The sequence below is a fragment of the Suncus etruscus genome, chromosome 10 (assembly GCF_024139225.1).
Source record: "Suncus etruscus isolate mSunEtr1 chromosome 10, mSunEtr1.pri.cur, whole genome shotgun sequence".
Taxonomy (NCBI): domain Eukaryota; kingdom Metazoa; phylum Chordata; class Mammalia; order Eulipotyphla; family Soricidae; genus Suncus; species Suncus etruscus.
In genome coordinates this window covers 72,969,388-72,982,502 of record NC_064857.1, presented here as the reverse complement: position 1 = coordinate 72,982,502, position 13,115 = coordinate 72,969,388, and the positions used below count along the sequence as shown (strand labels likewise).

Genomic DNA, 13,115 nt, shown 5'->3' with positions numbered 1-13,115 from the left:
GAATGAATTGGGCAGTTTCAATATGGCTTCCCTGGGTGGTAGGGCTTTTAGCAATTGTGAATATCTAGATTGGATCTAAGCAATGTGAGGATGTGTTTTATTTCTAATAGGATTCACACTTACCTAAGGTTTGTTTTCCTTTCCAGGCCAGAGTGCAACACTGTGTGTGTTCTGTGGCCAGTGACCACTCAGTTGGACTTCTGAGTTTACGTGAGAAAAAGTGCATCATGCTGGCTTCTCGCCACCTTTTCCCCATTCAAGTAATTAAGTGGAGGCCCTCTGATGATTACCTGGTTGTGGGGTGCTCGGATGGCTCTGTGTATGTCTGGCAGATGGACACTGGTAAGAACATAGACATGACATTAGTTTGTTGGATTTCCTAAAATTCAAATATCAACTCTTATCAGGAAAAAATTTTTCAGAGGGAAGATGGTTGCTGCTTTAATTCCTGATCATTGCTTATTTTTATGAAATGTTCTCAAGGGCTTGAGGGCAAGAGTTTAGCAGGTAATGTGCTTGCCTTGCACACAGCCTACTGGCTTCCATTCCAGACTTCCCAGTTGGTCCCCTGAAATCCACCAGGAGTGATCCTTGAGCACAGAGTCATGAGTAAGTTCTAGAACACTGCCGGGTTGTGGTTCCAAAATCAACCAACCAAGCCAAAAAAAAGAACTTGGTTTCACCTAAGTATCCTCTTAGATTTTGCACAATGCCAAATGTATAAGTTGACCCATCTTTAAAGGAGTATGGTTGAAGAAGACAATATGCAGACTAGAGCAGATATACAGCCATCAGACAAAAATATGTCATTTCTGTATAATCCATGAGGTAAGATGTAGGAAGAAAAACATTTTTTTGGTCTCAGACTTAAGAAAGTAGAAAACAGCTAGAAATACCTTTTTTTAATATCTTTATTTAAACACCTTGATTACAAACATGATTGTAGTTGGGTTTCAGTCATATAAAGAACACCCACCTTCACCAGTGCAACATTCCCATCACCAATGCCCTAAATCTCTCCCTCCCCACTCACCCCCGCCTGTCTTTGAGACAGACTTTCTACCCTCATTCATAGTAATCTCATATCTCTCTTATCTGAGCAGGATAAAAGCAGTAGGGGAAGTTAATTGAAGGCAGTGATTGAAATGAAAGTTTTAAATTCTAGAGAGAGCAGTTAAAGTTTTTGAAATTTTATATATGGCACATGATACAGAATTGGTATATCTTTGCTTCAGCATACCAGCAATGACATACTTTTCTAGTTAATCCACTCAGAATCTACTGTCCTCTGACATATTTTAAAAATAATGGAAAATATTTATTACATTTCTAGAAGTTATTTACACTTCTACTTTTAATATTGTAAGTAATCACATCAGTGATTAAAACCTTTTGCACATCCCTTGTTCAACATATATTTTTACTTAAATTTTTTCACTTTTGTTTAAAAGTGTTTCTTTAAATCAGTCTGCAAGACTACGAGCTAGTGGAAGAAAATTAGTTAGTTAATTAATTCAGTTTTGATAAGTAGCAACAGACTTTACCAATTTTTAAGTTTATAGTCTATGTTTTTAACTGTGATATGTAGATGTATTAACTAGAAGCAACAGAAATAATAAGGCTTCATTTTACCAAAATAAAATCATAACCCAAAACTATTAAGAAGCAGGGGGAAAAAAACTCCTCAGTTTGTTTCACACATCCAGCCTAATCTAAATCTGATTTATTTAGCTTCATTTTTTATTTATTTAATAAATAAATAAATTTAATAAATAAATAAATAATGTCAATATCTTCCGGGTGTGCCTTACTGGCTCCCCAGGGCCCCAATATTACTTGCTAGGGCTGGAATAGCAAAGAGGAAAGAAGGATGTCTACTTCCTATTGTGGTTAAAATCCCAGGCAAATTCTGCTTTCCTAGCTTTAGTCTGATTTAAGAAGGTCAAAGCCTTCTAGAGGTGAGGATCCTGAAAATTTTAATATTGCGTACTGTGTATAATATAACATGGGAAAATTATACTAGATTGGCTATACGAATAATTTCCTCAAGTGCATTGAAAACCAGGAGCTATCTGTAACTGCCTTCTAGGGAAATTGAAAAAAATGTATCTTTGTCCTGAAAACATAATTATCAGTAAAGAATCTCAGCACCCGGAATAGACGTGTTTAGGGCCAGAGAGATAAACAAAGGTGTTCCACAGGGACACCCCTAGAATAGTGAGCTCCTCCTGTGTGGCCCCCAAACAGAAATAAAGTATTTAAAATATTTGAAGAACCAAAGAGAGCAAAGTGGGCTGGAGCAAAGGATACATTGCAGGTGTGCAAGAGACCGACATTTCTTTTTTGTTTTTTTCTGCCATACCCAGTGGTGCTCAGGGGTTACTCCTGGCTATGTGCTCAGGAATCATTCCTGGCCTGGGGGACATATGGGTCGCTGGGGGATTGAACCACGATCTGTCCTCGGCTAGCGTGTGCAAAGCAGATGCCTTACCAACTGCGCCACCATTCCGGCCCCAAAAGATCCACATTTGACCCAAGTACCACATGGTGGCCCAAGGAGTAATGAGCCTTGAGCACGAGCCAGGAACAGCCCCTGAACACTACAATGTAGGGTTCAAAAACCACAAAGAAAGCATCAGAAATAAGCACTTAAATATCTCAAAAAATTCAGTATAGGGGCTGGAGAGATAGCATGGAGGTAGGGTGTTTGCCTTGCATGCAGGATGGTGATTCAAATCCTGGCATCCAATATGATTCCCCCATGACTGTCAGGAGTGATTTCTGAGTATAGAGCCAGGAATAACCCCTGAGCGCTGCCGGGTGTGACCCAAAAACCAAAAAAAAAAAAATTTAGTATAAATTATCCTTTCAAAGATTTTTTATATATATATATATATAGTCCAAGGATAATTCATACTGAAAATAAGTTTATAATTTATTTTTTAAATTCCTAGACAAGTTAATCGTACTATTATATATCAACTGATAATTTATCATTAAGATAAGATATTTTAAAAGTGCTTTTTTTTTTTTTTTTTTTTTGGTTTTTGGGCCACACCCGGTAACGCTCAGGGGTTACTCCTGGCTATGCGCTCAGAAGTCGCTCCTGGCTTGGGGGACCATATGGGACGCCGGGGGATCGAACCGCGGTCCGTCTCCTTAGGCTAGCGCAGGTAAGGCAGGCACCTTACCTCCAGCGCCACCGCCCGGCCCCTAAAAGTGCTTTAAATTGTCTTTATGACTGCCCATGGAATGGGAGAAACTATCTACCTAAAACCCATCTGATAAGGGGTTAGTTAATATATAAGATATATAAGGGACTGGTAGAGTTTAGCAAGAAAAAATAAAAACCTCATCCCAAAATGGAAAGAATAGATGAACAGAACTTCCTCAAAAAAGAAATACAAATGGTCATAAGGCACATGAAAACATGCTCCACATCATTAATCATCAGGGAGATGCAAATCAAAAACAAGATACCATCTCACACCACAGAGAGTGCAACACACATTACAAAGAATAAAAACAAGCAGTGCTGGTGTGGATGTGGGGAGAAAGGGACTCTCATTCACTGCTGGTGGGAATGTACCAGCCTTTTTTTGGTCACACCTCACGTCGCTGATGGTGCTTGGGTTATTCCTGACTCTGTGCTCAGAAATTTCTCCAGGCAGGCTTGGGAGACCATATGGAATGCTGGTATTAGAACCACTGGCCAATCAAGGCAAACACCCTACTACTGTGCTATTTTTCCCATCTCATCCTTTTTTTATTTTCCCAGCCTTTTGGGAAAACAATATGAACGTGCCTCAGCCGGGAACAGGAAATGTAATATTGGTCATTGAAAGAGAGAATAGGGATCTGGAATAATTGAATGTAGAGTGAGGAATTCCAAGAATCTAGCTATATGGCCTCTCTTCAAGGCCCACTTGGGATCAGCGATCAGGACCATTTTGTGTGTACATCAGCCCACGTATCACCTCTGGCCATCTGTGTCAAACATGTGCAGAAGAGAGTTGCTTTCAGCTGGGCCACCATAAGAAGGTTAGAGTAGGAAAAGTCGAGACTGAGGATGGGCATTTTTGGGTGTGTAGTTGGAAGATGCAGGAGGTGATGGGATGCGTGAGAGAGGGGAAAGGGCAGTGCATTCTGCAACTGTCAGTGCAGTTGTGAAGGAGGAATCAGAGAGGAGTGATGTCTGAGGCAGATGCTTGGAATTGGGATTATGCTGGCATTTCAGCTTTTGGTGAGACAATTCTAATCTAACCAACACTTGTGGGCAAGCATAGGACATGTTGGTATAGGTCACAATAAGTGGAAGAATGGTTTGGGATAATTTTCAAACTTTCTTGAATCTTCGAATTCCATTATGCTACACACATACACACACATATATTCTTATTATACAACATGAAAATTTCCTTCTCATTTGGCTTTTGGAAATAGATTATATTCATGAATTAATGAATAATCATTTTTATAAAATAATAAAATGAAATTATATTAAATTTGAACTCATCCCGACTTATTCATGAAAATGAAGAGGCCAAGAGTTAAACATATTAATTAATGGGGCCAACACATGAATGATACGTTATTTTCAAACCCTACTCCTCCCCTTCCGAATGCCTCTTGGGGATCGGCCAGTGTGTAGCCACAGTGCGAACCATCCTTGTAGTGTCTGAACGATACCCTCCTTACTCCCAGAGAACCCTGTGCCTGAGGGCTGTCTGCTCTGAGCAAGGTGCTCTTAGTGTAGACATAGGCAGCACTGAGGTGCAGCCTGGAAAGGTGCAAGTTGAGGCAGAAGTTATTTCACGCAGTGGAGGATGGTGGGGGGAGAAGGAGGGGAGGAGGAGGAGAAGGAGCAGCAGCAGCAGCAGCATCCTTGTTCTTTCAGAGTTGAAGTTCACCTACTCTCCCCTTCTCTTGCCCAAGAGGAATGACAGTGACTAGGTTGCTCAAGTGGGGAAGAGTGAGAAGGATGGCAAACCTTGAGTATTTGTTCTGTTTCCTTCAGCTTGTGATGGCTGTGCTGCTCGGAGTAAGGCGAGGTCCTAGTCAGGGCCGTTGAGAGTTGTGGTGTGGGGCAGTCAGGAATGGGGAGGTGCAAAGCAAGTGGCCAAGTCCCAAGGAGGAGTTGAAATATCTGGTCTCGATTTTCTCTGCAGCTTGTGGCCTTAGAGGAGAGAGCAGGTTGAGCCCCTGCTCCCTGGAGGAGGAGCATTAGAGGAAGAGGTATAGAAAATGCTTCTCGGGTGGCCCTGACAATGCATACTTCCACCTTGCTAGGGTTCACACCTTTAATTTGGGAAATTGAGGAACAAGGGAAGATGTTGTAGGGGAGTGTGACCTCTGGGCACTGCCATATCTTTCAGGTGCCCTGGACCGCTGCGTGATGGGAATCACAGCGGTGGAGATCCTGAATGCCTGTGATGAAGCCATTCCTGCCTCGGTGGACTCACTCAGTCACCCTGCAGTCAACCTCAAGCAGGCCATGACCCGGAGGAGCCTTGCTGCCCTAAAGAACATGGCGCATCAGAAGCTGCAAACCCTCGCGACCAATCTTTTGGCTTCGGAAGCATCCGACAAGGCAAGTGTTGTATGTATGTAGGACTATGCATGTTGTCTCTGCTGAACTTATCCTATTAATATTTTAGGGAAACACTTCTGGAAAGATGAGACCAGAGCAAAAAGAAGCTGTTTTTGTGTTTCAAAGGGTGATACTGGTTTGCCACTCTCCTATGACTTTTGTTTGTTTGTAGGCAAGGCCTGGCTATACTTGGTTCTCTTCCTGGCTCTGCATTTTGAATCACTTGTGGCAGTGCTCAGGGGACCATATATAGTGCAAGGGAGTGAATTGGAGTCTACTACATTCAAGTAGTATGCTATGAGTACTAGCTCTTGAGCCCAGAGTTACCTAAGTTATAGGTCTAGTTTTGTACCTTGGAAGCGGGACCCATCAAACCCCATCCTCCCACCCCAACCTACCCCCCACCAAATGGTGAGTTGCCAGCCTGCATGGACAGCTTCAAGTTTTCAGTTATGTGAATTCCATCTAGTTTTAGAATATTTTAAAATGTTGCCATTTGGAGACAAACCCCACACTATGTAAATTGAAAGTATTTTAAAATAACTCCTAGTAAATGTAGAGACTTATTATTTCTGAAATTCTGCAAACATTTTATTTTATTAAATTTTTTTTAATTGAATCACTGTGAGACACAGAGTTAAAAAGTTGTTCAGGGGGCTGGAGAGATAGCATGAAGGTAGGGCATTTGACTTGCATGCAGAAGGACTGTGGTTTGAATTCCGCTATTCCATATGGTCCCCTGTGCCTGCCAGAGTCTATTTCTGAATGCAGAGCCAGGAGTAACCCCTGAGCGCTGCTGGGTGTGACCCCCCCAAAAAAAACCCAGCCAAACAAACAAACAATAAAAGTTGTTCAGTCATATACCTATCTGGCAGGGGAGATACCATGATCATGAAGGTGGTTTTCCCAGGGTGAGGCTTATCCATTGCACTCCGGATGTGCTGACCGCTGCGATTTCCCCAAATGTGGGAAACTCGACTGCATAATTTGTGGTAGTGGGGGACTGCGTTCGCTCTCTCCCCTGAAAAAAAAAAGTTGTTCAGTTGTATAGTGTTACAACATCTATGCTTCACCAGTGTTCATTTCTCGTTACTAGTTTTCCCAGCTTCCCTCCCATCTGTCCCCATCCTGGACTCTCTATGACACACACCTTTTTTTCTCTGCTTCTCTGTCTCTCTCTCTTTTCTTTTTTTGCCTCTCTCCCCTCTTCTTTTTCCTATTAGGCACCATAGTTTGCAATTCTGTTCTAAAGTATTTCAACTCCCAGTCCTGAGTGCTCGTTTATCATAGTGGTCCTTCTCTATCCTAACCTTGCAGACATTTTATAAATCATCTTTCTTCTCAATTCTCTTGACAGAATTCAGGGAATCTCTTTTAAAACCTTTAGCACTATACAGGGGTCTCAAACTTGTGGCCCGCGGGCCACAGATGGCCCTTTGTACAACATTTTGTGGCCCTACCCTAGAGGAATCTTTTTTTGTTTTGTTTTTTTTTTAGTTGTTTGGGTCACACCTCCCAATGTTCAAGGCTTACTACTGACTTTGCACTCAAGTATCACCCCGACTTTGCTCCTGCGGCCCCCAGGTAAATTGAGTTTGAGACCTCTGATTCTAGAACCTATAGGAAAGGAGGAATTAACTTAGGTTCTATGAAGGTGTTTCTAGCCACAGGTTTTCATTCATTGTCAAGGCAGAGGCTGGTTTGTGGAGATGGTTCAAAGGTCTGGAGCACACGCAGTTCATGTGGAAACCCCAGGTTTGGTCACCTACTCCCACTGGAGTTGCCCCTGAGTACCACTAGGTTTGGCTCCAAAATAAAAAACTAAGGGACTGGAGAGATGGCACAGAGGGTGAGGTACTTGCTGCACACAGCTGGCCTGGGTTCAGTCCCCAGCACCCCATCTGTTCACTCCTGAGTGAATCTTGATCACAGAGCCAGGTTAAGCCCTGACCCATTACATGTGCCTCCCCAAATCACCCTAAAACAAAAAGTAAAGTAAAATAAGTGTAGGTTCTGGCTTGAGTAAGGTTGGTTCACATGCACTTTGAGGAGAGTATTTGAGAACAGCTTGATTGGAATTGCATGGAGCTGGCATTTTTCTGAGGCACAAGCTCCGTCTCACTTTCCTTACCGACACTGGAACATTGTATGACTGAATAACTTTTAATTCCATATTTTTACAGTGATTCAATTTTTAGAAAGGTTTTAATCGGTATCGCAGCCACTTCTCTCTACAGTAGAGCCTCCTTGCCCACAGCCAACTGTGCCAGATCAGCTGCTGCTTGTCTTTCATTTGTAGGGACACTAACCACTCTACGGTTTCTGGTATTTGGCATCTGTGCTAACATATCAGAGCAAATTTGGGGACAATTTCTGTAGTTCAGCTGTGTCTCTACTTCACATTCCTGGTTCATTTAAGTATTTGTTAGGCTTCTTCTGAGTGTTGCTTCATTGCTAGATGGGTGAATGAATCAAGAGGTCCCAAACCTCCTCTACAAACTTGAAAATCTGGCCCTGACTAGCAAGCATTCATTCAGCCTGCCTCTAATTGGCTGTGTTACTTCATCCTTCTGTTTTTCTCTAATCTGCAGATGTCCTTTGGCATCTGCTGCATTGTACATTTCAGACTGGAACCAAGAAATCTTTTATTCCAGGCTTCTGTGCTGTATTATTTGTTTGTTTGTTTGTTTATTGGCTTTTGGGCCATACCTGGTAGTGCTCAGGAGTTACTCCTGGCTCTGTGCTCAGAAATGGCTCCTGGCAGGCTCAGGGATATGGGATATCAGGGATTGAACCCGGTTCATCCCGGGTCGGCAGCATGTAAGACAAACGCCATATCACTGTACTATCACTTTGGCACCAGGCTTCTGTGCTTTAAAGTCTGACTTAATTTCACAGCATCACTGCCTTTGCAATGTCTGTTTGTTCTTTCTGTAGAAGTCCTTAGGAATGCAGTGTCCACTGCATAATTTTAATGTACCTGGCATGATTTGTTGTCATTGTGCATTTTGGCCATACCCGGCAGTGCTCAGGGCTTACTCCTGGCTGTGTGCAGGAATCACTTCTGGTGAACTTGTGGGTCCCTATGGGACACTGGGGATCGAATCTGGGTAGGCTGTGTGCGAGACAAACGCCTTTCCCGCTGTGCTCTCTATCACTCTGGCCCCTTATTTTATTTTTGACTGACTTTAGTGTGTGTGAAGTGCATATCATCTCCAGTACATTCTTTTTCTTGTTGGAATTTCCCCATGTGGGTAGACTTTTGGCAAAATAATGACATAACTGGAAAATTAAAGAAAAATAAGTGTTACAGTAACATGTACAGATGGCTTCTGTGAGTGGTCGCGGTCCATTATGTGATTTTTACTATCTTGTTTGTCCCTGTTTTAATAGTGCATTTTATAGTGCAATTAGTGATGGAAGCACCAGATATCAGAGACACTCCACTTATGTATTATAAAATATATTGCTCGTGAACCTGCCCAGTCTTGTAGCAGTGGTAATTGTTGCTTGGCCTACAAGAAAAACAATTATAGAATGGGGGGGGGGCAAGCTTAGGAAGCTGAGACTGCAGGAGGATAATCACTTTATGAAAAATGTATGTTGGCTGGACCATTAGGGATTTCTCTCCCTATCTTATGTTGAATTTGAGGCTCCTTCTGTGGGGAATATTTAAAGAGCTGCTTTCTAACCAAGGAAAATAAAACCGACCCAAAGATTTAAAACCATGGACTACCCCAGATGTAACTAAGGGTTTTTTAGTGGTATAGAACTTATTATAGGAAATTCAATTTATCCCCCTCCCCCAGTTCTTCACTGGAGTAAAAAATTTCAGTGGGAGAAGCTATAAAAAGTGTCTTGCTTTCTCCTTGTTAGAATAGATGCAATCATTGGGTTATTTGGAAGTAGCAGATATTTTATTTTACCAATTATGTTAATTATGCCCAGCATATACAGCTTTGTAGACAAAGGGTGAATTTAATGCCACATGTTCTTAGTTTTTTTTTCTGAAAAAATCAAGACAAAATTAAATAGGATTGTCTTTTAATTTATTTTTTTGCGTTAGGTATTTGCAAGTTGTGTGTGTTTGAATGTATATTTCTCTTAAGAGACAAATCTTATTTTTCTTTTATTATGATCACTTATATATTTATCTAATTTTCCCTACAGAAGTCCAGGCTTCGTGTAGGCAGGGATCATGATTTATTAATCTGTGTTTTCCTCCATGTCATCTGTACTACTGTGCAATAAAGATTCCACGAATTGGCTGAAATGTAGCAGAAAGTGCTCATGGCTTCTGCTTCAGCCTTTTACCTGTGTCCATCCCCTCACAGTTGATGTTTTTGACTTGATAGCCAGACATGTCCCTCACTATGACTAGTTAGCTCTTTGGTCTTGTCTTGACTTAGCGTTGTTTTTGTTTGTTTGTTTGATTTTTTGGGGTCACACTCAGCTGTGCTCAGGGGTTACTCCTGGCTCTACACTCAGATATCACTCCTGGCAGGCTCGGGGGACCATATGGGATTTCAGGATTCAAACCACCGACCTTCTGCATGTAAGGCAAAAGCCCTACCTCCATGCTATTTCTCCAGCCCCAGCATTTGTTTTGTTTTGTTTTTAACTGAAACTGAGCTTAGGCTACTTCTCTCTTTCTATCTGTGGACTCCACTAGATCTTGATCTTCCTGAGGCCAGGAGGTTAGTTTCTCATTCTTTTATTTCTGCGACCCCAAGCCTTTTGTGTGCAGTTAGTTTGGAGGAATAGAATGGAGAAATTTGAGGGATACAGCGTGAAGACAAAGCAGAGGGTATTATGGGATGGAAGTATGATGTTGAATAGTGTTCATCAGAGATGTGCATCTGAGAAGCCGATTTCCATGTCTAACATTTATGTTGGATACTTTGACACTGTGATAGAGGAGACAAATCAGGAGGTGGATGTGATAACATGGTAAGAGGTAATGGGTGCTTGAATAGAATTAGGAAGTACAGAAGTGGGGAAGGCTCTAGAACAGCCAGGGCCTCATAAACGACCAGGGACAGACCTTTTTTTGAGTCATACCCAGCAACGCTCAGGGGTTACTCCTGGCTCTATGCTCAGAAATCGCTCCTGGCAGGCTCAGGGGACAATTTGGGATGCTGAGATTCGAACCATCTGACCTTCATGCTATCTCTCCGGCCCCCAGGGACAGACTTGAGACACACAAGATCATCCAAAGCCCCAAGCCTGGTTGATAGGAGGATGCAATGAACAACTTACGGAATAGGCTTTGAGGTCCTGGATTGAAATTGGAAGATTTGTTAAATATATAAAACTTAGGTATCGGGGCCAGAGAGATAGCATGGAGGTAAGGCATTTACCTTTCATGCAAAAGGATGGTGGTTCGAATCCCGGCATTCCATATGGTCCCCTGTGCCTGCCTGGGGCGATTTTTGAGCATAGAGCCTGGAGTAACCCCTGAGCGCTGCTGGGTGTGACCCAAAAACAAACAAACAAAAAAACAAAACAAAACACTTAGGTATCATTGATCTTATGGGTGAGAGTTGATGAACCGGAGCATATAGAAGAAGGCATATAGAAGATCTTTTAAAAATTTTATGGGGCCGGAGAGATAGCACAGAGGCGTTTACCTTGCAAGCAGCTGACCCAGGACCTAGGTGGCCGGTTCGAATCCCGATGTCCCATATGGTCCCCCCGTGCCTGCCAGGAGCTATTTCTGAGCAGATAGCCAGGAGTAACCCCTGAGCACCTCCGGGTGTGGCCCAAAAACCAAAAAAAAAAAAAAAAAAAGATCTTTTAAACATTTTTATCGTTGGTTTTTGGAGACATTTTCTCATGAAACATTTTCTCCCCACACTACTTTTTGGTGTGGAGATCTGCCTTGGACTAATGGGCTTATTTTATTTAAGACCTTTACTGCCACGAAAAGCATTTCTTGGGCCTGCTCCTTACCCCTTTATATCTCAGGCATTGTCGTACCAATCAGAATCACCTTATTTACATTAAATAAAGGATAAGGCTAAAGAAATGGAGAAGCAACCAGGGTGATTTACTTTTGGCCTTATATTTTTCTATTTTCTCATTAGTCAAAAGCTGGGGGAAAAAAAAACCGAATGGGATCTATTTGCAAAGGTCAGTAGCCTTGTATTCTCTGTAACTCAGTGGGAGAATGAAATTTTGAAGTCAAATGTATCCTGCTGAGAACGTTTTTTTTCCCTCTCTTTTTTTTTGCTTGTAAAATTCACTATATGAAAATATTTTATACTGATTGAATTGACTTTGTGATTCCCTGTGAAAAGGGCATGTTCAGTACAGACAGGGACAAGCCCCATACATACTCAGTAGAAGATTCCAGGGCTTGACTTCTGAACTGATTTTGGCCCTAGGAAAAAAAATATCTCATGATGTGGATGACCTTTGACGAATCAATTAAACTTGTTTCAGATCCTACCCATCTGCCTTTAATACCATTTAAACACAAAATAGGACTTTGATTATATAAACTCAGTCTTTGGTTGTTCGAAATGGTTATTAGCACAAAACTTTTTTTTTTTTTTTTTTTTTTTTGCTGGCATTCACCAGCAGTGATTGCTCTGGCTCTTTGCTCATGTATCACTCCTGGTGGTGCTGGAAATTGAACTGGGCTCTGCTAAGGGCAAGGCAAGTGCCTCCTTAACCTCTGTACTGTTCTCCATCCTGGGCCAAAACTCTAAATCAACTACTCATAATTATTGTCTATCTAATAAATAAATGAAAGTGAGGAGCCTTAGCTAAACCATCCAATTTTAAGAAGACAAAAGTAGGTGAATGGGGTTTCCAGAGTATGAGCTCCCAGCTGTAGAATATCTAATCCTGCTTGGTAGCTGTGTGCCTGGAGTTAATGAAAGTTGTGAAGAGTTGTTTTAGAGTCTTCGTCGCAAGGAACTAATGTAATTCTGAATGGTGATGAATGCAAACTGGACTCAGTGTGACAGCATTTAGGAATTGCAAGCCATTATGTTGAAAGTAACAGAGCAGCATCATGTCTTAACAAGTTAATGAAGCCACAGAGGAGGGATTGTTTAGCTAGGAGAATCAGCTTTTATCAAATGCCTAAATAAGGTGTGATTCCCTTTGGCGGAGGATTCCCATTCTGGACCATTGTGGGGGCCGCACGCTGTTGGAGCTCTGGGCTCAGAGGATGGCCTTGCATCAGGCCCCTTTCTGGAAAGAGAGGATGGTGTGAGGATGCTTCTATGTGTGCGCACGCATGTGCACGCACACACAGACACACGCTCAGAGAAAGACACATCTTCGTGTGGCTCTGTCTTCCTAAGTAAACTCCACAACTCTTTTCTGTTTCCACTGATTTTAACCAAGCATCTGGTATCTATAGTTTCAGTTTATCTGGTTTATATCTGTAGTTTAAGCAAACACCCACTGCTGCAGCCATTCCCTTTCTCGGCTTCAATTGTGAGAGTTGAGACTCCTCCCAATAACTTCAGTGACACTGTGTCTTTGTCCTGTTCACCCAAGTCTCCTTTCA

The 13,115-nt window shown here is 42.1% G+C and overlaps 1 protein-coding gene and 1 non-coding gene across 4 annotated transcripts in view; both read left to right on the top strand.

Annotated features, from left to right (window-relative positions):
* The window catches only part of WDR7 (WD repeat domain 7), a 383,220-nt gene that overhangs the window by 76,610 nt on the left and 293,495 nt on the right, over nt 1-13,115 (top strand). For all 3 annotated transcript variants that reach the window (XM_049782166.1, XM_049782164.1, XM_049782165.1), the window contains exons 13-14: nt 147-342; nt 5,376-5,590. In XM_049782166.1, coding sequence (XP_049638123.1) covers nt 147-342; nt 5,376-5,590 — 411 coding nt within the window. The remainder of the gene's footprint in view (nt 1-146; nt 343-5,375; nt 5,591-13,115) is intronic.
* LOC126021615 (U1 spliceosomal RNA) lies at nt 6,451-6,614 on the top strand. The gene has a single exon (XR_007500116.1). It is a non-coding gene; the product is annotated as a U1 spliceosomal RNA (small nuclear RNA).